The 22,303-nt window shown below is 42.6% G+C and overlaps 1 protein-coding gene across 1 annotated transcript; it reads right to left on the bottom strand.

The window, feature by feature from the left end:
- Window positions 1-3,417: 3,417 nt before the first annotated feature.
- Window positions 3,418-20,318, bottom strand: LOC142490665 (uncharacterized). The gene is made up of 3 exons (XM_075593081.1): window positions 19,836-20,318; window positions 18,499-19,773; window positions 3,418-3,720 (listed from the first exon to the last, which is right to left on the bottom strand). Exons 2-3 carry the CDS (start codon window positions 19,528-19,530, stop codon window positions 3,418-3,420), a joined length of 1,335 nt encoding a protein of 444 aa, XP_075449196.1. The 5' UTR covers window positions 19,531-19,773; window positions 19,836-20,318.
- Between the last annotated feature and the right edge of the window lie 1,985 nt (window positions 20,319-22,303).

The raw sequence follows: 22,303 nt of genomic DNA, 5'->3' as shown, positions 1-22,303 counted from the left end.
TGAGGTGTTTAAGTTGTCAATATCTTCCTGACTTATTTTTGGTATATTGATATTTTTGAAAAAGTTTTCCCTTGCTTCTATGTTCACCTCCCCTTCTCTATATAGTGTGCTATAGTATTCTTTGAACACCTCATTTATTTTTTTTGCTTCTGTAATTATTTCTGTCCTTTCATAGATTCTGGTAATGGGTTTAGTTGACATATAATTTCTCATGAGGTTTCCAAGTAGCCTTCCCGTCTTGTTCCCATGTCTGAAAAATTTGGCTTCTTTTATTGATTTTTTTCCCTTTTCTTTTTTCTTTAGCCATATCTCGCATGTGGATTTTTTCTGATTATATCTTTCTTTATTTTGGGGTGTTGGATCTGTTTTGAATTCTCTAAATGCTTTGCTAAGTTCTTTGCTTGCTTTGCAAAACTCCTGGGTTGCTTATTTCTTCCTTCTAGCTATATATGCCATGATATCCCCTCTGATTACTACTTTTGATGTTTCCCAAAAAAGTATGGGTTCATCTTGTGTTCCTGATTTGTATTTTTAAATCGTTCCCATGCTCCTTTTAGATAATTAACAAAATCCTCACTGTTAGTCATGTAGTTTGTGAATCTCCAGATGTTCCGGCTTGCTCTACCTAATCCCATGTCTAGGTCCATGCGGACCATCGCATGGTCGGATATGATGATCTCTCCCATATCTATGTGTGCTATTTTGTTCAGTAGGTTTGGTGTGATAAGGATTGCATCTATTCTTGAAAATGTATTGTGTACATTGGAGTAGAAAGAAAACTCCCTCTCCAGTGGGTTAAGTGTTCTCCATCCATCTACTACCCCTATTGCTGTTTTAATAAACTGCATATTTTTTGTTTGTATGTTGTCTGTGGATTTGCTACCCTTTAGACTTGATCTGTCCAAGAACGTGTTCTGGACTGCATTCCAGTCACCCCCCAATACAATGTTTCTGTGTTTAAATCTCAGTATGTTGTTTATTATCTCCTGGAAGTATTCAGATTTATGGTCATTTGGGCCATAGACGTTCCCTAATAGGTAGTCCGTTCCTCCACTTCTGACTTCTGCAACTACTAGTCTTCCCTCCCTATCTCCTTCTGTTTTGATTATTTCTTGGGGGAGATTTTTATTTATAAGTATGGCTCCCCTACAGCCGGGGGAAAGATACTACCCAATCTCTTTGGAGTTTGCTGCTTTCTTTTGAGTCTAAGTGTGTTTCTTGTAAAAAGGCTATGTCTGCTTTCTGTTTTTTTACATAGTTTAATACTTTTTTGCGTTTTATGGGGTTGTTAAGTCCACGTTATTATTCTTGTATGCATTTTATATCTGTCTGTTTTGGGTACATTCTGTGTGTTCGTTCCTTATCCCTTTCCTGGTTCTTATTAATTGAGTTCTGAGGGTCATGTGTCTCTCTGTTTTTTCCCAACACTCTTTGTTTTTTTTCTTAATCCGGCCTGTCAACATGATCTCTGCCAGTAGTTATTAAGTTGTAACTTGTAACTCTTAACTTAACTTTTTAACTTGTTAGTCTTTTCTTGACTTCCCTTCTTTTCCAGAGATGTATCTCCTCACTTCCTGTATGTCAGGTGTGTCTCTTTATATGTGCACTTTGTTGTCCACGTCCCTGCTGGGGTTTTTTCTCCCCCTTGCATGTCTTTATGTTACTTGTATATTTGTTCTTGTTTTTTTTTTGTTTTTTTACCTCGGATGTCTTGGCCTTATGTCTTAACGGCTTTGTTTGTGTACGTAATTGTTGAGTTGTGTTGTCTCTTTTACTTTAACTTTACCCAGTGTTTTCCCCCTGTTGCTCTTATGTGTGGTCTGTGTTTTTGGGGTTGGTTTTTCCCTGCTTTTGCTGTTGTCTTTACCTTATTGTTTGTTCATGTGTTTTTGTGTCAGTGTACCTTACGTCAGAAGCAGTGTTTCTCGTCTCTGTCCCTCTTGGGGATCGTTTTTTTCCCTCTGCTGTGATTTGTTTCTATCCGGATGCTGTCGTTGTCTCGTTCTGTCTGGGTCTCCTGACTTCCCTTGCGGTATTGGTTACACATATTTGATAAAAAAACAGTAATGAAACATATTTGGGTTAGTGCATGACATTAGCATATTGGTATAGTTAAACATTTGCTTCGTATTTCCCCCTCCCCCCTCTCCCTTCCCAACCGTATCTCCTCCTTTCCCTCCCTCCCTCTCGCCCCCCTCCCCTCTTTCCCCTCCCCTCTACCCCCCTCCTCCCCCCTTCCTTTCCCTGAATTAAGTAATATTTCACATATAGTCAGGGATATGAATGTAGTAAGTTTGTGTCTTTTTTTTTTTTTTTGTGTGTGTGTGTTTGTAGTGGGAGTTCGCCGCTTCTGTATTGACCATCTTTACAGCCGTCAGCCATCCGAGATTTTATCCTCTGTGGGTTCACCCCTCATTTTAGTCCTTCTCTCCTCTTGTCGCATGGTCTCGCTCGTTTCTTCCTCCGCCCGATGACATCTCCGTCACATATTTTTCTGCTTGTCCATGCGTTGTGAATGTCTTTATTCCTGTGTCTGTAAAGATCCGTAATGTTGCTGGATATACCAGGGCAAATTTTCTTTTTTGTCTGAATAAAGTGGTGCATACTTTACTGAAGTCTCTCCTTTTTTGCGATACCGCCACTGAGTAGTCCTGAAAGATCATAATTCGCTTTGACTCATACATCAGTGTCTCTAGTTCCTTGAAGGCCTTGATGACTCTCGTTTTATCATTGAAATTTAGGATTTTTGCAATTATGGGTCTAGGTTTGTTCTCATATTCTGGTCTCATGATCCCCATTCTGTGCACCCTTTCCACCTGTAGCGTGTGCTCAGCAGCAAATCCCAATTGCTTCGGCAGCCATTTTTCACAAAAGTCTGCTAGTTGGTTATGTTTTACAGTCTCTGGTACACCGATAATTCTTATGTTACTGCGTCTATACCTATTCTCTAGGTCATCTAGCTTTTCCTCCAGCATGATGTTTTTTTTCCGCAACTCTTCAACCGTTTGGTTAGTCTCTGAGAGTTCATCTTCAATAGTGCTTATTCTTGTTCCTGCCTCCTCGACTCTGGAGGTATTTGCACTCAGATCGATTCTTAGCTCGTCTATGGACTTTCTTATATTTTCATTACTGTGTTCTAGCTGTGGCAGCAGCTCTCTGACCACAGCCTTAGCTATAATTTCATGGTCTGACCTTTTCTGCTGCTGCTGCCTGTCTTCTCTGTCGCTCCGGTCTGTGTCCTTCGGAGCTGCCTCATGGCTGTCGGCCATCTTGGATTCTTCCCTCCGTCTCTCTGCCTTGTCCTGCCTCTGCTGTTGCACTTTTGGCACCATCCGACGGGACTTAGAGAAGTATTTTTCCATGCAATGGGTACCTTTTGCTTTGGGGGTCTGGGCTGGTGTCTCTGCTCGGGGTTTTTCAGTCCTGATATGTCGCGGTTATCTCCGTTTTCCCCACAGACCAGCGGAGCTCAATGCAGTGCGTCTTACCGCTCTGGCGCCATAACCGGAAGTCCTTCCGACCTCTTTCATAACAGAATCTGGGTGGTTTAATGAAGTTTTTGCCAATGATTTTATCGTTGGTCAGGATATGGCTGTGCTTATGTATGCTCTTCTTAATAAAGCCAGAAGCCGTGCTGAAGGTGCTTCTAAAGTTAAACCGGTTATCATCAGTTTTTTTGTCTTTGGGTATCAGCAACCTGTTTCTGTCCAAGCTTTTGGCCTGTTCCAAAGCCAACTGCCCATACCTACACTGAAATAACCTATACTGCTTTCTTCCAGATCTAACTCTCGAGCTTCACATGGGAGACATTGGAATTCCCTCTAACCCAGAAGACAGATAGGGAACACCTCCCCTCCAATGTATAACATGGCGGGAATGAGGGTACCTAGACATTGAGGGACTGCGGATCAAGTAAGATCACAGGCGGGATTGCTGCTTTAGATATTGTGAAGCGGGGGCATCCAGGTACTGGTTAAGGGGGGCAGGAAACTAGTCATTCACATCTGGCTTTTTTTTTCTAGATCCGACACACACACACACACACCCACACACACGTAATTATGTAACAAGGACTAATTGTAGTAAAGTATAAATGTAATACAATAAATAAACTGTTATGTCAAAAATGTATGTTATTAGTTCTTACAAGGAATTTATTCAATTCCTTTTTTAAAAAACAGGCCTGGGGGCGGGGCTAAGGGGGGGGTGGGGGCAGGACTAAGTGGCGAGTAGATTTTTGGGTGATTTGTCGACCACTGTATATATTACATTATATTATATTTTATTTAATCTGCATCATAAGATAATGCACTAGGGGAGTGCGCTTTTTTCTCTTTTCTATACAGTACTGGTTTGGGAGTGATTCTCCCGTGGATGAGCAGCCCCCCTCCTACAATTGGATTGGATCTGGCTATTGGGAATCTTTCCCCTTTGTTTTTCTAATTAATACCCTTTTTCACTGGATTTGTGTTTGATGGACTGAACTCTGGGATTTGTACTTGGTACTTAGAGATAAGTGTATTAGTGCATGACCTGTATGTGTTAGCGCTGCTTTGTTTCTGTATATATATATATATATATATATATATATATATATATATATATATATATATATATATATATATATATATATATATATATATATATATATATATATATATATATATATATATATATATATATATATATATACCATAATACTACTGAGTTAAGTTATGGTGAGTAAAAAAGTGACAAAAACCCTCCACAGGAAAGCAAATATGCAAATACAACTGTATGCTCATCTGCATGTCTTAGGCAGGTCTGCAACCCCACCTTTCACCATTATCACCCAGCATACAGCACTTCCACTGCAGCAATGGATTCTGGGAAATGACATGCAAATGAGCACTCAGTGCCACCTTATGCTTCAAAAACCATTTTTAACATGGTTCCCTATAGGCTTAAGCTTGCTGCATGGTCACAGCTTTGAGCACAGCCAGGGTTAAGCCTATAGGGAACCATGTTAAAAATGGTTTTTGAAGCATAAGGTGGCCCTGAGTGCTCATTTACATGTCATTTCCCAGAATCCCTTGCTGCAGTGGAAGTGCTGTATGCTGGGTGATAATGGTGAAAGGTGGGGTTGCAGACCTGCCTAAGACATGCAGATGAGCATAGAGTTGTATTTGCATATATATATATATATATATATATATATGCAAATACAACTCTATGCTCATCTGCATATCTTAGGCTGTATATATGCTGTATATATGCTGTATATATACTGTATATACACACACACACACACACACACACACACACACACACACACACACAAAAGTACAATTACGCAGAAATGAGTGAGTACATTTCAGTAGTAGGTGATACCTTTCTATATTTGGACTAACAGTATATGTCTTCTCCGTACTGCTTTACCTGAGGGAGAGAGCATTTCTCTTGAAATTCGAAAAAACTTATGTATAAAATATATATTCCCTTTGTAGGAATACAGAATGCATATTCAATCAGGTCCAAAAAATAGTGACCGCAAATATCTTTTGATACTCTCCTCAATAATTACAAAATATATTGTCAAATTCAATTACAATTATGTTTGCATGCAGGATTTGTGGATTGAAAAATGCTAGAGGGAAACTATAATTATCACTCTATTGTTCATAATAAGTACTGTATTCTCAAATCAATTCATTTTAATCTCTCACTACTCACCAATTACATGAAATACAGTATGTTGCATTGTAACCTTTAAGAAAAGGCCTTTAGATGGAGATATAAAAGTATCCATACTGAATTAGATCAATTTATTTTTTAAAGTGGTACAGATTCAGAATGTGACCTTCCTGTTGAATGGATGGATGGAATTGAATGGGGTAGGTTATTTGGAAATAGAAAGTACAAGGAAATGTCAAGAACTGACGATGTACTGTAGAGGGAGGATGCCAGAGGCACCAGTTGTAAGTATGGACAAGGAAATTATAGGGTTGGTAAGAAGGAAGTCATTTTAAAAGGCATACAGAGGAGACACCAAGACAAGAAATAGCAGGCAGCGTACTGATTTATGTATAAGGCAACACAGTTAAAATAAATGGAAACCAGAAAATTGTCTGCATAGTCTAGAGCTGAGCTTTTTGTTTCTCAGTTTGCAACAAACTGAGAAAGACCTTGATTTTTACATGCAAAGATCCATCTGCAATTGGTTAAAACTTGGTTGCTGGGGGTCATACTGATAATATGGATAAGAAATGCGTGACAAATACAGAATCTAGTCTTTTTTCTGAACCAACTTCAATTAAAACTTTTGAAGAATTTTTATAAAATGTAAAAAATTACATACCCTGTATTGGAGATTTTTTTTTTCTGGCAAAAGGAAATCTATGAAAATGAATAACTAAAAATATTGTTAAACTTTGAAAGAAAATTCATTATAATTCAAAAAACTATAATAACAGTGACTTATGTAAGAGCACACAGACAAATTTTGTTGTTAATAAAGATACTTAAGTATATGTATGTCACAGGAGACCAGGTTTATCAATACCTTTTTATACCGGCATCAGTGATTGAGCAAAGCAAGGAAGTAAAATAAATTGTAATTTATTTCAGGAAAAGACATACACACAATGTAACACAATTTGCACAGTTAACACACTTACTGGGAACGGGGCTAATGAATAAACTTGTCATTTAAACAAAATTCACAAAAATGACCTATGTAGGAGCCCTTTCCAATGACCAGTAGGTACTCACGAAAGTCCTGGAACTGATTTCGGCATGCAACGCCAGACGCGACTGCTATGTTCTTCAGAAGTGGGACTTAGAAGAATTCTTGAGTCAAAATCTTTGAAGCCGGCTCGTGTCTATTCAGCACAGAGCATCTTTGAATTTGCCGCTGATGGCACTTGGAATCTGCGCTCCCCATTGGCTGCAAGGTTTCTTATGGGTTTCAGGGTTCCATTCACAAACCTCTACAGCCTATCAGAGCGTGGGAATTTCCCTGCCAGCCATTCACCGATATGCCGGTATTGTAAAGCCGGGTGGGTACCTTTTCTCATTCTGCAAAGAGGCATGCGCCAACTTGGCAACTCCGCCTCTTTGCATACTGAGCCCACCCGCTGCCCAGGCTCCACATAGTCTGGGCTCTGGCAAATGGTGGCCGGATAGCCCTGTGTTAGCCAAGGAAGCGGGTACTCAAGCAAAACTGCAGTACCCCTCCTGTTCTAACACTTTGGCATCCTTGAGGCTTTCAAGTCAGGACTCTGAATAGACCAATAGGCACAAGCGTGGTAGCCATCTGGTCTCTCGGAATCCATGACTTGGTTCATTTACAGGTTATCAGTACATATACCTATTAAATATAACTCTTTACTAAAATATACTGTATCCTGTCTTCTGTGTGATAAAATATCTAAGTCCCTGTTCTGGTGTCAGGGATGGAGTGGGAGTCTTTGTTGCATAAACTCACTAGCCTCATTCTTGGCACACTTTAGAAAATAACTTTTAAAACTTTTACACACAAGAAATCAGTCAGCTTTATCACTTAGCTAGAGCACCCCCTGAACCCCTATACCAGGTTCAGGGTACCTGGGCATGTACCTGGGCACCCCTCCTTATACTAGGGACCCCTCTGTATACTAGGGATGCCGTGTATGATTGCAGGTATACATTAACCCCTTCATGCCCGTTTACCTTGTCTGGGAGTCGACTTGCAGGTGTTTAAAAGAATACCACAGTGGTCCATGGTAAATTGGCCTTGGGACTGAAGAAGTTACATTAATGTATCAATTTAGGCTTTTCATATTAAAAATACATGCACAGTGTCTGGTGTTTTATTGTCCTGAGAGTCTCGATATGAGTGCACAACTGCAGTCCGTGTTGCAAAAACCCGACAGAACGTACGCTTATTTAATATGGCCGCGATTAATGCAACAGATGATGAGATGGCAACAGTTGTTCAAATCTATCAGTATTTTATCGAAAAGTATGACTTTTACAAATTTTCGCCAGATGCTCATGTGTGGAAGCGTGCAATAAGGAAAAAGTTATGTAGCGATCCATATTTTTTTTGTATTGCTCCCGATGTTATTGGAGGGTATTAATGTGTATCACTGGGTTTTTCCCGTATCTATGATCATGGAGACTTCAAAAGGAGAAAGGTCATGTTAAAACAAACTAAGAAACGTCAGTCGCAAGCAAGCAATGCGCCAGCACCAGCACCGGCTTCCAATAACGGTCCGACCGTCAGTGAAAACCTGGTGACCGACAACCTTTGCTGTCTGTCCCCGCCCGGATACCTGCAGCCTGAGCCGGATTTCGCGTACAGATTCCAGCAAGCTTGCATGTTCCTAAGTGATTTCCAGCCTCATCAGCTGACTACAGGTGTAGTAGTCCCGCTGTCACCTGTCAACTACGTGTATGATCAAGAATACGGGACTGGCAGTGGCTCGGTGCCAGCTGATTGGCAAAGTCTATGGTGAGTAATGTTGCCGTATTTTATTCTGTTTTTGAAATATCAATATCAATGCACAGTCAAGCGAGTCTCCTGTAAGCAATATCATTGGCTGAGCAGCTTCTACAGTAGATAATGCACAATTGGTGGAAAGCTAGGCGCATGCGCATTGTAACCTTCTTGAAACGCATATGCGTGTCATCACATCGCCAATATGCGCATGCGCATGTGAACAGGAGACACCCCCCGAGAAAATTATTGGTGGGAATGACTGTGGGAACTTCTTTAGGGGACTGACTGACCATTACAGTAAAACTTTTACTTTTTTTTTGTTCCTCAGAAAAGAAAACTTTGTCATCTCATGCGGAAAACGGCAAATGGAGGGATTTCGATGGATAATATCGCTTTGTGTTACAATGCCTGCACATTGCTGAATCTGAATAAAAAAAACACGGTTTTCAGACCGTATACAATACTTTTTTATATATACTGTATAATAAACCCGGAAAATAAAAAGTATGCATTTATTCTACATGTATTCCAGTACATATGTGTATTCTAAACCTGTACAGCATGTATTGTTTTAATACTCTTGTGATGTACAGTACTGAGCATGCCTACAGTTTACAGTACAGTACTGTACAGTATGCCTGGACAGTACTGTACAGTATGTTCTAGAAACAATGTATTTTTTTACAGTATAAAAGGAGACAATGGAACAATTTAAAACAAATCAACATTTTCTTTTATTGGTGGAGAAATTACAAAAACATTTATTTACAAATACAATTTAAAAACATTTTACAGTAAGTGTACAGGAATTCAAAACATTAACAGTTGTATAGTTTACTGCTAGTGAAAACATTTATGTACAGAAAGTCAAAACATTTACAGTAGGATGGTGTACAGAACAGTCAGTTAGGCCTGCACATCTCCAGTCCTCAAGGGCCGCAAACAGGCTCGGATTTAAGGATAACCTTGAAAACCGGGCCTGTTTGCGGCCCTTGGGGACTGGAATTGTGCAGGTCTTGTGTGCAGTAAGTAAAAACATTTCTTTATTAATACAAGTTAAAACACGCAACATCTCCTTTATTAAAGTACAGAAAGTCAAAACATGTACAGCACAACAGTATGTGTTATTAAAATAAATTCTTTATTCATAAAATTTTAAAAATGCAACATCTCCTTTATTTAAGTACAGAAAGATTTTCATTAAAGGATCTGAAATTTAAAAATAGCGCCGCAATTCCTCCACAATAGTCCTTCTTAAATTTTCAGGAAGCGCCCTTTTTTCGCGATTTCCTTCGTAGTTGACATTTTTGGCCCACCCGCAGTACACTAAGTAGGACACGTGGTGCTTAAAAATTAACATGGCATACTTCTGGGGTAAACCAGCACTCATCACCCTATACTTCTCCCTGAGTGCCGGTGGCAGCTCGCGCAGGATGATGTCGGGCACCGTATCGATGCAATGGTATGTAGGTTGGGTTCTGGGAGTGGGTGTGCTTCTGGGAGCGGGTGTGCTTGTGGCGGCGGGTGAGGGTAGGTTGTCTGGGAGGAAGCATTCCTCCTGTCTTGGTCGCCGTGTTGTCTCCTGGCGTGGTCTTGACGGGGTTGTCATGTTATCCTCCTCCTCAACGGCATAGATGTACACAAATTCTTCTGGTGGAGGGGTTGCGCTTGGTGTTGGAAGGAGGTCCAAGGTCCCATACATCACATCCATGCCACCCTCCTGCTCCGGCGTCAGGGATACAGGGGCATGAACATCGAGCAAATTATGTATCCCCGCTATGTCAGTCTCTTTCTTTTCCATCCGTCGATCCATCTTCTCCATCCGTTGATTCATATTTAGCATGGTCTCTAAAAGCAGATCTATCTTTACCAGCATAGTAGAGTTCCCGGGGATATCCACACTTAACCCATTCAGCATGCGGTCTAACGAGCTGGTTCTTGTGCATGGGGTGCTGTGGACATCTGGGGGAATGGGTGCAACGGAGGATGGGATGGGGGTTCCATGGAGAGAAGCGGCAGCATCATCGAAGAAGGATGGAGAAAGCGACCTGTGGATTTCCGGGCGAGAAGCGGCAGAGTCGTCTAAGCGTAATGGAGAAAGTGACCCGTGGATTTCAGGGACACAAGCGGCAGCGTCGTCGAATAGCAGTGGAGAAGATGGGCTGTGGGTTTCCAGGAGAGCGGCGGCAGCGTCGTGGACGAGTAGTGGAGAAGATGGGCTGGCTGGCTCCCATTTGTTTTGCCTTGAGTGTACATCACCAAATTTCTTCTTGACATAATAAGGCTTACATGTATTAAAACCCTTAGCCTTTGGGGTCAGCAGAAGGTTTTCTTTATTAGCCTTAGCCTGTCGCTTTGGCCTTGGCTTGGAAATGGCTGCCGCCTTTCGCTTTTTCTGTGTGATAGGCACGGCAGAGGCGAGTGGCTTCCTGCGTCCGTAGAATCGGGGTTGATCCATGGAAGCAGATGGCACAATGCAGTATCTGGACAAGGGCAAGTTCAGATAAAGATCATCGAGTGGTGGGCTATGCAAAGTGTGTAACCTTTTATGTATGGCGACGAGGTACAGGTGTTGAAAGTGGGCGTACTCTAATGTGAGTCATTAACGTATAAATACACCATCCATTTTGTGGATTCATTGCACATTGAATACACATCGACTAAACATTGAATATACATTCTTGTGTTTGTATTTCTTTCTACTCGCAGCTATGCCTGTTGAAAATTTTTCAAAGGATCTCAGCATGAGAATTAAGGAGATGTACACGAGTGGACAACAAATTGCAGATATCCAACGCTGGCTAGCTGCTTCTGGCCTCGTTGTGCCATCAACCACCGTGTGCTATCATGCACACGGAAAAACCAAACAACGCACGAGGACACCAACGGTAACTAACACGTAAGTATATTTATATAACTATATAATACAGTATATCTATTATTGTTTATATTGCTGCATATTAATAGAACTATAAATTGTGTAGATCTATCTAATTTTATAATTATTTCGGTATATTTATATAACTACAGTATATAATACAGTATATCTATTATTGTTTATATTGCTGCATATTAATAGAACTATATGTGTAGATCTATCTAATTTTATAGTTATTTCGGTATATTTATATAACTACAGTATATAAAACAGTATATCTATTATTGTTTATATTGCTGCATATTAATAGAACTACATATTGTGTAGATCTATCTAATTTTATACTATTTTTAATGTAAATGATGTGTTGTACTTGTGGCCTACCGCACTGTAACTTACCGGATTGTTGTTTTTCTGTACACTGTAGGGAGACAACTCTTCTGGTCGACAAAATAAGGGAAGAGAATGATGAGAAGAGTGCCTTAAGGGTCAAATACACTCTGCAGCAAAATCACAATCTCACTGTATCCGAGACCAGCATAAAGAAGATGAGACGCAGAATTGGAGGGAAATATGGACGTGTGAGTCTAGTACTGGACAGTACAGGAGGTTAAAGTGTTGTTTAAGAAACTGTACTGTACCTATAAAATTATTCCTTGTCATTACAGAGTGTACCCTATGATAAGGGACGTTAACAAAATCAAGAGAGTGGTCCAGGCCCAGGCATGGATCGACAGTGGAGAAACTTTCCAGGATTGCATCTTCACTGACGAGTTTACTGTATCGCTGGAGAGATTTGCCACCTTTGCATTCCACAAAAAAGGTCGCATATCTATGAAGCCGCGTCCAAAACACCCAGTGAAGATGAATGTGTGGAGTGCCATCTTTATGCATGGACCAGGATTCATTGTCATCTTTGAAGGTAAAATAAGTCACACGCTTTTGCCTTATGCACTGTACTGTACTAGTGTGCAGTATTTTGAGCACTTTTCTTTTCCTGTTATAGGAATCATGAATAAAGCTTTTTTCCAAGAGCAAATTGTGCCTGAGATTGTGGAATACATCACACGTGAGCTCCCAGATGGTCACCGTTTCTACCAGGACAACGATCCGAAGCACACCGTGTCAACAGCGCATATTCTTGAGCGCGGTATCAACTGGGTGAAGACGCCAGCGGAGTAAGTGCGGTAACCGTGTCTCATTTTTTACCACTGTTTTTACTGTGTACTGTATCTCTTTAGCTAATTGTCCTTTTTTTCCCCCCTCCAATGACAGATAGCCAGACTTCAATCTTATCGAAATGGTCTGGCATCAGCTGAAGGACCATATCTGAAAAGTCGTGAAACCCTCCAAAAAGGATGAGTTGGCGCAAGGCATAATGAGTTTTTGGAATGATGTACTCACCGTGGAACGATGCAATAAATATATTGACCATATTGCGACTGTGTTGCCCATTGTGATCGCGCATAATGGGCAAGCATCACGAAGGTACTGCTGCAGCCAGCTTGATTCTAACATTTGCCCGTAAGTGTCCGGGGCATTTTTTGGCTGGTGCCGAATTTGTCCGCGGGCCAGCCACATCTTCCCCGCATTTTCCCCTCCCCGCGTGCGCATCTTCGTAGCGGTTCCCCTCCCCTTGCGACCCCCTGGCTGCTCCCCCTGGCTGCTCCTCTGCTTCGCAAAGCTTCGTGCATCTTCCCCTTACCCCTGCTTACCCCTTCAGCCTTCGGGGATGCCGGGGAACCCTGGCACGTGTGACCGGCGCCACAGTGACGCGCGGCACGCGCCAGGAAAAAAAATACAGCCGCGTCTGCCCGTACATTGCCCGCACATTGCGGTGGCGGCCGCAGGAGAATAAAGGCGGCCGCCACTGTAGTATGGTATAGTACTGTACAGTAGTATTGTAAGTACAGTATGATACAGGTAAGTATGGCACATATTTTTTCTTTCCTGAGAGAGTAGCACTAGCCATCTGGTTAGAAAGTATTTAACAGTAGTCACAGTATACAGTAGTTCCAGTATAGACTCGTTTGACAGTACTGTACTATACAGTACACAATGCCATAATACAGTATGCACATAATTGAACTAATTTTTTATTTTCTTGTCTTTTCAGAAAAAAGTATGGACTGGCGGGGGAGGGGGTATCATGTGTAAACTTTGTGAACAGTGTGTACAGTTAAGTGTACAGTATCTAAACAGCAGTCATGATTTACACAAAACCTCCCCTCTCTCAAAGAACTACTGTACTGTACTGTACACAGAATGAGGAAGAAGATAAAGACGGAAAAATTTATATTATTATATATATTATTATATATTATTAATATTATTATCAATGTGCATTATTCATGATTATCCACCGGCCCTCAATTTTCAACTGACAGAAGATCTGAATAAAGACTGCAGTTTGTATGATTCATGATTATTTGTATATTTGTATTTTTTGTTCCTGATAAAATAAAATAAATATATCTTTACATTCATGATAATCATAATCATTGAACCCCCTCCCACCCCTCACCAAAGAAAAAGAAAGAATGACAAAAAGCTTTAATTTACTGCATCAACAACATTAATCAGATAAGGGTTTTTTTAACTCTCAATTTCACAGTGCTGTGCAAATCAGATTTACATATCAAATTCGAGAAGGGATTATCAAAAGCATTACCGTAAACAAAGCCTCAGAGGTTGGGGGGGTGGATGGGTGAGTCATGCGCAGTAATCATCAGCTAGATCCCTTCCCAAAGAGGATTACAGAGAGGTGACTCAAAGCCAACAATAGGAAAATTAATGAATGGTTTTGAGGATTACACGCAGGTGCAGAGAGGTGATGCTTGGCTATGGACGGACGATTAAAAACACATTGACAAACTTTAGAAATGGAATGGTTCTGGAGAGGTGTCTGTCGATAAGAGGTTCAAATCCTTGAGCGAGCCTTGTGTGTGTGTGCGTGGGGGAGGGGGGTACAGGGTACAGCTGCATGAAGGATTAGCTGTACTGTAGTTCAAAGAAATAACTTATTTTCAAAAGGCAGGTCATCATAATAATTTGATCCCTACACCCCCAAATACATAAAAAGCACACAAATCAACCATGTGCAGTCAAACGCACAGTGTCGCAGTCCAAAGCTACAGCACAGATTGAATATCGTAATATCAAGATGGTTTAGGCAGGCTTGTGGAGAAAAAAAATGAGGAGAAATTTTTTTTTTTTTTTTGGTCACTCACTCTTGAACTTCGCAAGCAAGCAGTGGTGAAGTTACAGACGCATGCGCAGTAATCATCAGCTATCAAGCAGGAATGTGATTGAAACCAGAAAGACACACATTCAAAGGAATGGTGTGGGAGAGGTGTACTGTACTGTAGCTAAGATAAGAAGTTGAACTACTGCAGTGCAGTAAATTAGCCTGTGTGTGCGGGGATGAGTGAGGGGAGAGCACTGTATATGCCGAAATGTGATACTGTTACAGTACACGCCTATGCGTTTCAACAATTTTCAAATGAGACATACAGCACTGCACATGCATGTATAAATATGCAAATTTACAATTACTGAGCGCGCACACGCAGACTGTGTACTGATGTACTGTAGGTTGAACTGCTAAAGTATTAGACTTTCAAGACAACAGCTCGCGAATGCCCCCCTGAGTTTTTAGACGGTATTGCAGTATTGCAGACAGAGCTAATAAAATGCTAATATTACGAGCGCAAAAATACCGCAATATACTCCGGAAAAAAAAAACATACTGCATCTGCCCGCGGTTATCAGGATTGCGCCGCTACGGCCGCACTAGGATAAAGGCGGCCGCAGCTATAAAGAAAACACCCAAAACATCTCTCTTTGAATCAAGATATTTAACCTATCTCCACCACGTATGGGCGCCTTGATATGCCCAATCGCCATAAAATTGAAATTAGTAAGACCACCCAAAGGGCATTCCACAACGTGTTTTGAAACCGGGTGTCTCAAATCTTTGATTCTAATAATTCTCACATGTTCCCTCATGGGCTGTTTCAAGGGTCTGATAGTTCTTCCCACATACCTCTTGGTGCTTTTGCACCAAATGTAGTACACTACATATTGTGTATTACAGTTGATGAAAGATTAAATTACGTAGGGATTCCTAATTTTTTTCACTGTTAAAGTTTTGATTGGATACGCATATCTGCACAACTTACAATTACCACATCTAAAAAAACCTTTAGTTGTTTTTAACGGTACACTGGAGGTAGAACTATCAGGGGAGAAAAGACTGGGGATTGATGATTGGCCAAAGTTTTGGCTTTTTTAAAGACCAACCTTGGTTCCTTTTCAATAAAAGGACTCAGATAAGAATCCAAACTTAATATATCCCAATGTTTTTTTTTTATTTCAAAGTTTTTTTTGAGGTTTTACAGGGAGAAACATACAGCATGGTAAAGCATAGACCCAGGCAGAGGTAAGTAGACATTTACAGCTCGTAATAAAACATCGAAAGAAGTACTTAGACCTCGGAGTAGACGAACAAAGTGTTCACTCCCTGGGTCTTAAGGGCTGGACCCTTAAGCCCTTCACCCCCCCAGCCAGGAGGGCGAGCACACAAGGAGCAAGCCCAGCAGGGGGAGGGATAGAGGACAGATGGTGGGGAAGGGGGGGGGGGAGAGGGTGAGGGGGGGGAAGGAGAGGTACCCCCCCCGCCCGCCAGCGGCCCCACCGAGGATCAGTGCTAGGACTCTTCTTAACGCTATTGTTGGTCTACGTTCTTGGTTTTAGCTGTATGGCCACCCGTCTCAGATTTTATTGAATTTATCTATGTTTTGTTTCAGGAGAGCAGATAATAGCTCCATAGATCGGACCTCTCTTATTCTGGCTAGCACCATTTGTCTACTAGGTGGTTTGATCTTTTTCCATTTTACTGCGATTGAGCAGCGAGCCGCTGTCAAAATTAACGAGACCAGTTTTCTGGATGTGAGAGGGAGACCTTCCATAGGTTTTGCGAGCAGAAATGTCACTGGGTTCAACTCTACCTCCAGTCCTACCGGCTCCTCCACTAGTGCGTGTATCATACCCCAGAATGGTCGTATACCCGGGCACTTCAACCAAATATGTGCCAGGTCTCCCTTCTGGCCACAACCCCTCCAGCAGAGGTCTGACAGCCCCGAGAATACCTGGCTCAGCCTACTCGGGATGAGGTACCAGTGGAATAGAATTTTGTAGATATTCTCTTTGATAGTGGTGCAAATTGATGTTTTGGCTGCAGCTTCCCAAATGTCCTCCCAGTCATCTCTATGTCTAAATTGAGGTCTTCAGTCCACTTTAGCATGTAGCTATGGTTGACGGGAATCAAGGACCGTGCTAACCCCTTATACAATCCTGAGATCAGACCCTTCTGATATGCGATAGTTAGGTGAATAAGTTAGACACAGGAAGAAACAGGTGGGTATTAACCCCTCTGTTACCAACTGTGTCCACCGGCGCTCTTACTAACAGAATTGATATACTGTCACGGGAGACTCCTGTGGCGGGTAGGATCTCGGTGGCCGGAACAGCACGAGCGTAGTAGGGGTCACAAGCAGAGGTCCGAGGCAGGCGGCAGGCAGCGAAGTCAGGTACAAGCAGGGGTCCGAGGCAGGCGGCAGGCAGCGAAGTTAGGTACAAGCAGAGGTCGGCAACGAGGAGACTGGAACAGGACAGGCGGGGCAGGACAGGGACTAAGAACAGGGAGCAGGGACTGAGACCGGGGAGCAGGAATAACCAGGGACAAGCCAGATTACTAGCAAGGACCTTTACTGTGAGCAGACTACAATACAGGTACAGGTACAGGAAACAGGTCAGGATCAAAGACAGGCATGAGCATACTGTAGGAGTCTGACTAGCAAGCAAAGGCAAAAGCAACAGACAGGAAGCAAGCTATAAAGGACAGAGACAGGAGCAACAAGAAGACAGACAGACAGAGGAACCCAGAGCCAACAGAAGACAGCAGCACACCCAGTGGACAAGGAAGCTATGGCTAGGCAGGAGGTCTAGGCAATCCTGACATTACTCCCCCCTCTCAAGAGCGTTCTCCGGACGATCCTCCAGGCTCTTCCCGGAGGCCTTGATGAAATGGCGACTCAAGGTGACCCACCTCTGGTGGCTTGTCAGTGGGCAGAGGGTACTCCACAGGTACATTTGGTGCAGCAAGGAACCTCCAAATGGGTGTGTTCAACCCAAAAGCAGGGGCAGAGAAGCCAGTAGATCCTCCTGACAACCCTCCTGGTTTAGCAAGGTGTCCCTGATGGAAGGCCGACTCACGATGGCCTTCGGACAACACTCCAAGTTTTGCAGGAACATAGGGATCAGCAACAACTCCGGACAACCTTCCAGGCTCTTCAGGGACATCTTGATGGAAGGCCAACTTAATGTGTACGTCAAGTGCTGATGGGAAATCTGTGAGAGGTACATTTATCCTTATCGCAAGAGCGTTGGCATCAGCATCAAGAATATTAGGCATAGCAAGGAACTTCACCAGGGATCCGTCTAACGTCATAGCAGGGGCATCGGACACAGATACATCAGGCTCTTCACATGCGGCAGAGGGGACATATTCACTTTCCGTGGTCTCTTTTTGTGACCAATATATCTCTTTTAGTTTTGGAATCTGGAACTTCCCAATGGATACGTTCAACTCCATTGCAGAGGCATGGACATCAGGAATGTGGGCATCAATGACGGGTGCAGACTTTTCACATGTGTAAGTGGGAACATAGAATTCACGCTCCATGGTCTCCTTTTGTGACTGCCGTTTTGTGGTATCACCTAAAGTCTCATTAAGACCAGCAATTTGATTTTTCAGCTCTTGAAGCTGTCCTTCTGCACTTCTTTTCCCACTCAATGCAGTTGTCAGTTCGGCTTCTTTGGAGTTGAGTCGCGACTCCATATCTCCCAGCTGACTCAGAGTAAAGCTTAAATATGTTTCATCTTCTTCATTTCTGATCTGCAGCTGCCGGTACTCCTTCCGGGCATTGTCCAGCTCCAGCTGCAGCCGGACCTTATCACGGGCTGTGTGGTCCAATAATTTGCAGGCATCGGCCATTTTGACCTCATAGCGCTGTGTCAGGCCAGCCACTTGACAGACGGAAACCTTCTCTCTCTCCTCCTTTTTGGCAAGCTGTGTCTTGAGCTCAGCGATCAGCGCCTGCAGCGCTGTGAGCTGCTGAGATGTGTGTTCAGCTGCTTGCTTTAGCTCTTCCTCCAGCGAGGCTCTGGTTATGCTCAGTGTGGCCTTCAGCTCCTCATGCTGTTCTTTGGGGACACACTGGGTACTCAAATAATCTTGCATCATACTTATTTTGTAGGCAGTCTGGAAACTTTCTTCCTGCAGAACTCGCTGCTTTTCTTCAGCATTTACCCATTTCTCTTTGGTGTCCTGCAGATGTGTACGCAGTTCTCGCAGCTGACTCTGCAGCATATTTTCTGCTTGTGTGCGCCGCTCCAGGGAGACACGTTCTTCTTGCAGCACTCTCTCTGCATTCTGCAGTGCTGTCTGCACGTCTAACTTTTCCTGGGCCAACTGTTTCTTCTCCTCTCCTAATTCATGGAGCTTCTTATCTCCTTCACTGACTTGGACATAGAGATTCTTGCACTCCTGGGTTACCATTTCAAAACTGCTATTTAACCCTTCGAAGATCTCTCTCAAAGAACGTAGTTCTGTGTTGAAGTGGCAATTCTTCTCCTCAGAGGCTTCCAGTTTTGCGCCAACTTGAGCCATGAAACTCTGGTACTGCGCATTATCAGCATAGGCCTTCTCCAGCTTACTTGACAGGATTACCCTGTCCCTCTCCAACTGCTCTCTTTCTTTCTCCTGGAGAACACACTTAGCAATTGCTGAAGATAGACAGCTTTGTAGTGCAGTCTTGGCCTCTTGCTCCTTATCTAAACGTTCATAAAGACAATCAATCGCTTTCTGTGCGGCTTCAAGCGTCTGAGAAGGGGCATCTTTCTTTTCTTCCACTATTCTTGGGATACGTCTGTGAGTTGCCTTAAGCTGCAGCATATCTCTTTCATCAAATGCAGACTCTGAGGTTAAATTTTCAGTCTTAATTTCTTCTGCAACTTCCACAGTAATGCCTCCCTTCTTTTTCTTCTTCTTCCTTGCTTTGAGAAGTTCTGAAGAATCAGTGGTACTGTGTTCACATTTACTGCTCAAGACTGTTTGAGTGGGAGCCATAATTAAACCACACTTCCCAAGAAACCAGTAAAGAGGAAATGTGTTTTTAAAGCAGAAGCATTAGAATGAACAACAGGAATATTAGACACAGAGAGACACAAGATAGGAGAGCTGACCCTTTGAGACTTTAACATCAGTCACAGAGATTATAAATGCAAGGAAAAAACATAGACAGAGAAACCTGCAGTTATATCTGAATCTTTTAGGCATAAGGCGTAGGGATATCATACAGACAGAGAAAACCTGCAGTTATATCTGAATCTTTTAGGCATAAGGCGTAGGGATATCATACAGACAGAGAAAACCTGCAGTTACATCTAAATCTTTATGCATCAGGCGTAGGGATATCATATAGACAAAGAAAACCTGCAGTTACATCTAAATCTTTATGCATCAGGCGTAGGGATATCATATAGACAAAGAAAACCTGCAGTTACATCTAAATCTTTATGCATCAGGCGTAGGGATATCATATAGACAAAGAAAACCTGCAGTTGAATCTGAAACTTTTGATATCAGGCATAGAAATATCATAGACAGCAGGAAACTAATCCAGAGAAAACTTGTAGTTAGATCTGAAACTTTTGACATAGGAATATCAGACAGAGAACCCTGCAGTCAAATCTGAAACCTTTGATATCAGGCGTAGGGATATCATAAGTTGCAGAGAAACAAACTTTAGGGGAACTTGCAGGTAAACCTGAAACCTTAGAACCAATCATATGAAAAACTATAGATGCAAGAAAATCAAAGCATGTAGCAACAAAATAATGGGAGCACTTTTGTCTTTTGAAATGATGACCCTGTGAACAGCAGTAAATCAAGGTAACCGTCTCAAACAGAAATGTGAGTCCGAAAATCTGCAGTGGCCCACCCACAATGCAGAGACAACTCCTGTCCAGGCAATGAAAGTCCGAAAACGGCAAAAACAGGCACTGCAGGGAGGGTTCTCTTTTTTTTTTTTTTTTTTTTTTGTAAAAGGGAATTCTTCTCAGGGAGAAAGTGGCACAAAAAACCCTGCAGAAACCTTTGCAAAAATAAACATCTCAAAGAAAGCTGCAATAGTCGGTAGCAACAGTTTTAGTCTCAGAAAAAATGTTTTTTCGTTATGAACGCAATAATTCTTGCAGAACACTTAGCAGCAACAAAAAAAAACCTTTCAAAATCCCAACTTGGATCTCCAAAAAAGAAACGAAAGCACTTATCTTCAACCATGCGGATGTGGTCTGCTGCAGCAGGCAGGAAAGGGTGCAGGCAGAAGAAGAATCTGTTCCAGCGAGATCCAGAAGTGGCCTTTGCTTTCTGTCACGGGAGACTCCTGTGGCGGGTAGGATCTCGGTGGCCGGAACAGCACGAGCGTAGTAGGGGTCACAAGCAGAGGTCCGAGGCAGGCGGCAGGCAGCGAAGTCAGGTACAAGCAGGGGTCCGAGGCAGGCGGCAGGCAGCGAAGTTAGGTACAAGCAGAGGTCGGCAACGAGGAGACTGGAACAGGACAGGCGGGGCAGGACAGGGACTAAGAACAGGGAGCAGGGACTGAGACCGGGGAGCAGGAATAACCAGGGACAAGCCAGATTACTAGCAAGGACCTTTACTGTGAGCAGACTACAATACAGGTACAGGTACAGGAAACAGGTCAGGATCAAAGACAGGCATGAGCATACTGTAGGAGTCTGACTAGCAAGCAAAGGCAAAAGCAACAGACAGGAAGCAAGCTATAAAGGACAGAGACAGGAGCAACAAGAAGACAGACAGACAGAGGAACCCAGAGCCAACAGAAGACAGCAGCACACCCAGTGGACAAGGAAGCTATGGCTAGGCAGGAGGTCTAGGCAATCCTGACATATACACTGTCGACACACTTTATTCGAGCTCGGCTAGTCCCACGAATTCGGGTATACTCGGGTGTATTGAGGTTTGTGACTGTTTTCTGCCCGAGTGCATTGCGTTATTTTCCAGGCAGGGATTGAAGCATTTTATTCCCGCTGGCTGCAATACTGCACAGTATATATATATATATATATATATATACTGCATTACAATTCATGAATTTATGCCATCTGGTAGACACGCGAAGCATTGCAGCCTATTAAATCCTAATCATTATCATTTAACAGATCAGCCGCCCGTCAGCCAGGCATGAACCATGGCTGGGAAGGCAAACGCAACGGGGCTTGTCAGAGGTGAGGAGCGGCGCATTCCAGGTATCTGCCAGGTACATACCGGGTATTTGCTCGAATAAAGTGTGTCGCAGCAGTATATACATACACTTGCACATTAAAAGGAAGGGATTAACACAGTGAAATAAAGGGAGAACAATTACTAAAAAAAGAAAAAATAATACTTAATACTTAGAAGAATTTCACAAATTGTGTTCCCAAATATAGAGTCCAATCTTGATTGAAAAAAATGGGTATGCAGCTTCTTTACATCTGGAAACACCCTCGGGATCAGAAGAAACTAGAGACAGGGGAAACAAAAAAGAAAAAACCGCAAGGCCCATAGAGTAGTATAGATATGTTTATAAACAATTGAAAACGGTTATAAACACTCACAAAAAAGTAGTTGGTACAGGCACTTCGGTACTAAGATTGACCGCAGGAACATAGGCACTTTGCTCGTCTGCTTGTTAGGGTTGTGTGAGTCTCAGCCCTCCTCCTTCTCTCGATCCGCGATCTGTTTCACTTCCGCGTCAGGGGACTCGTGACGTTGGCGCATGTCATCGATCGGGGGTTGGACTACGGGTAGCCACCCGCTCCCTCTCCAAACTCGGCAC

Source organism: Ascaphus truei, chromosome 3 (assembly GCF_040206685.1).
Source record: "Ascaphus truei isolate aAscTru1 chromosome 3, aAscTru1.hap1, whole genome shotgun sequence".
NCBI lineage: Eukaryota > Metazoa > Chordata > Amphibia > Anura > Ascaphidae > Ascaphus > Ascaphus truei.
This window is presented reverse-complemented; position numbering and strand designations above follow the sequence as displayed.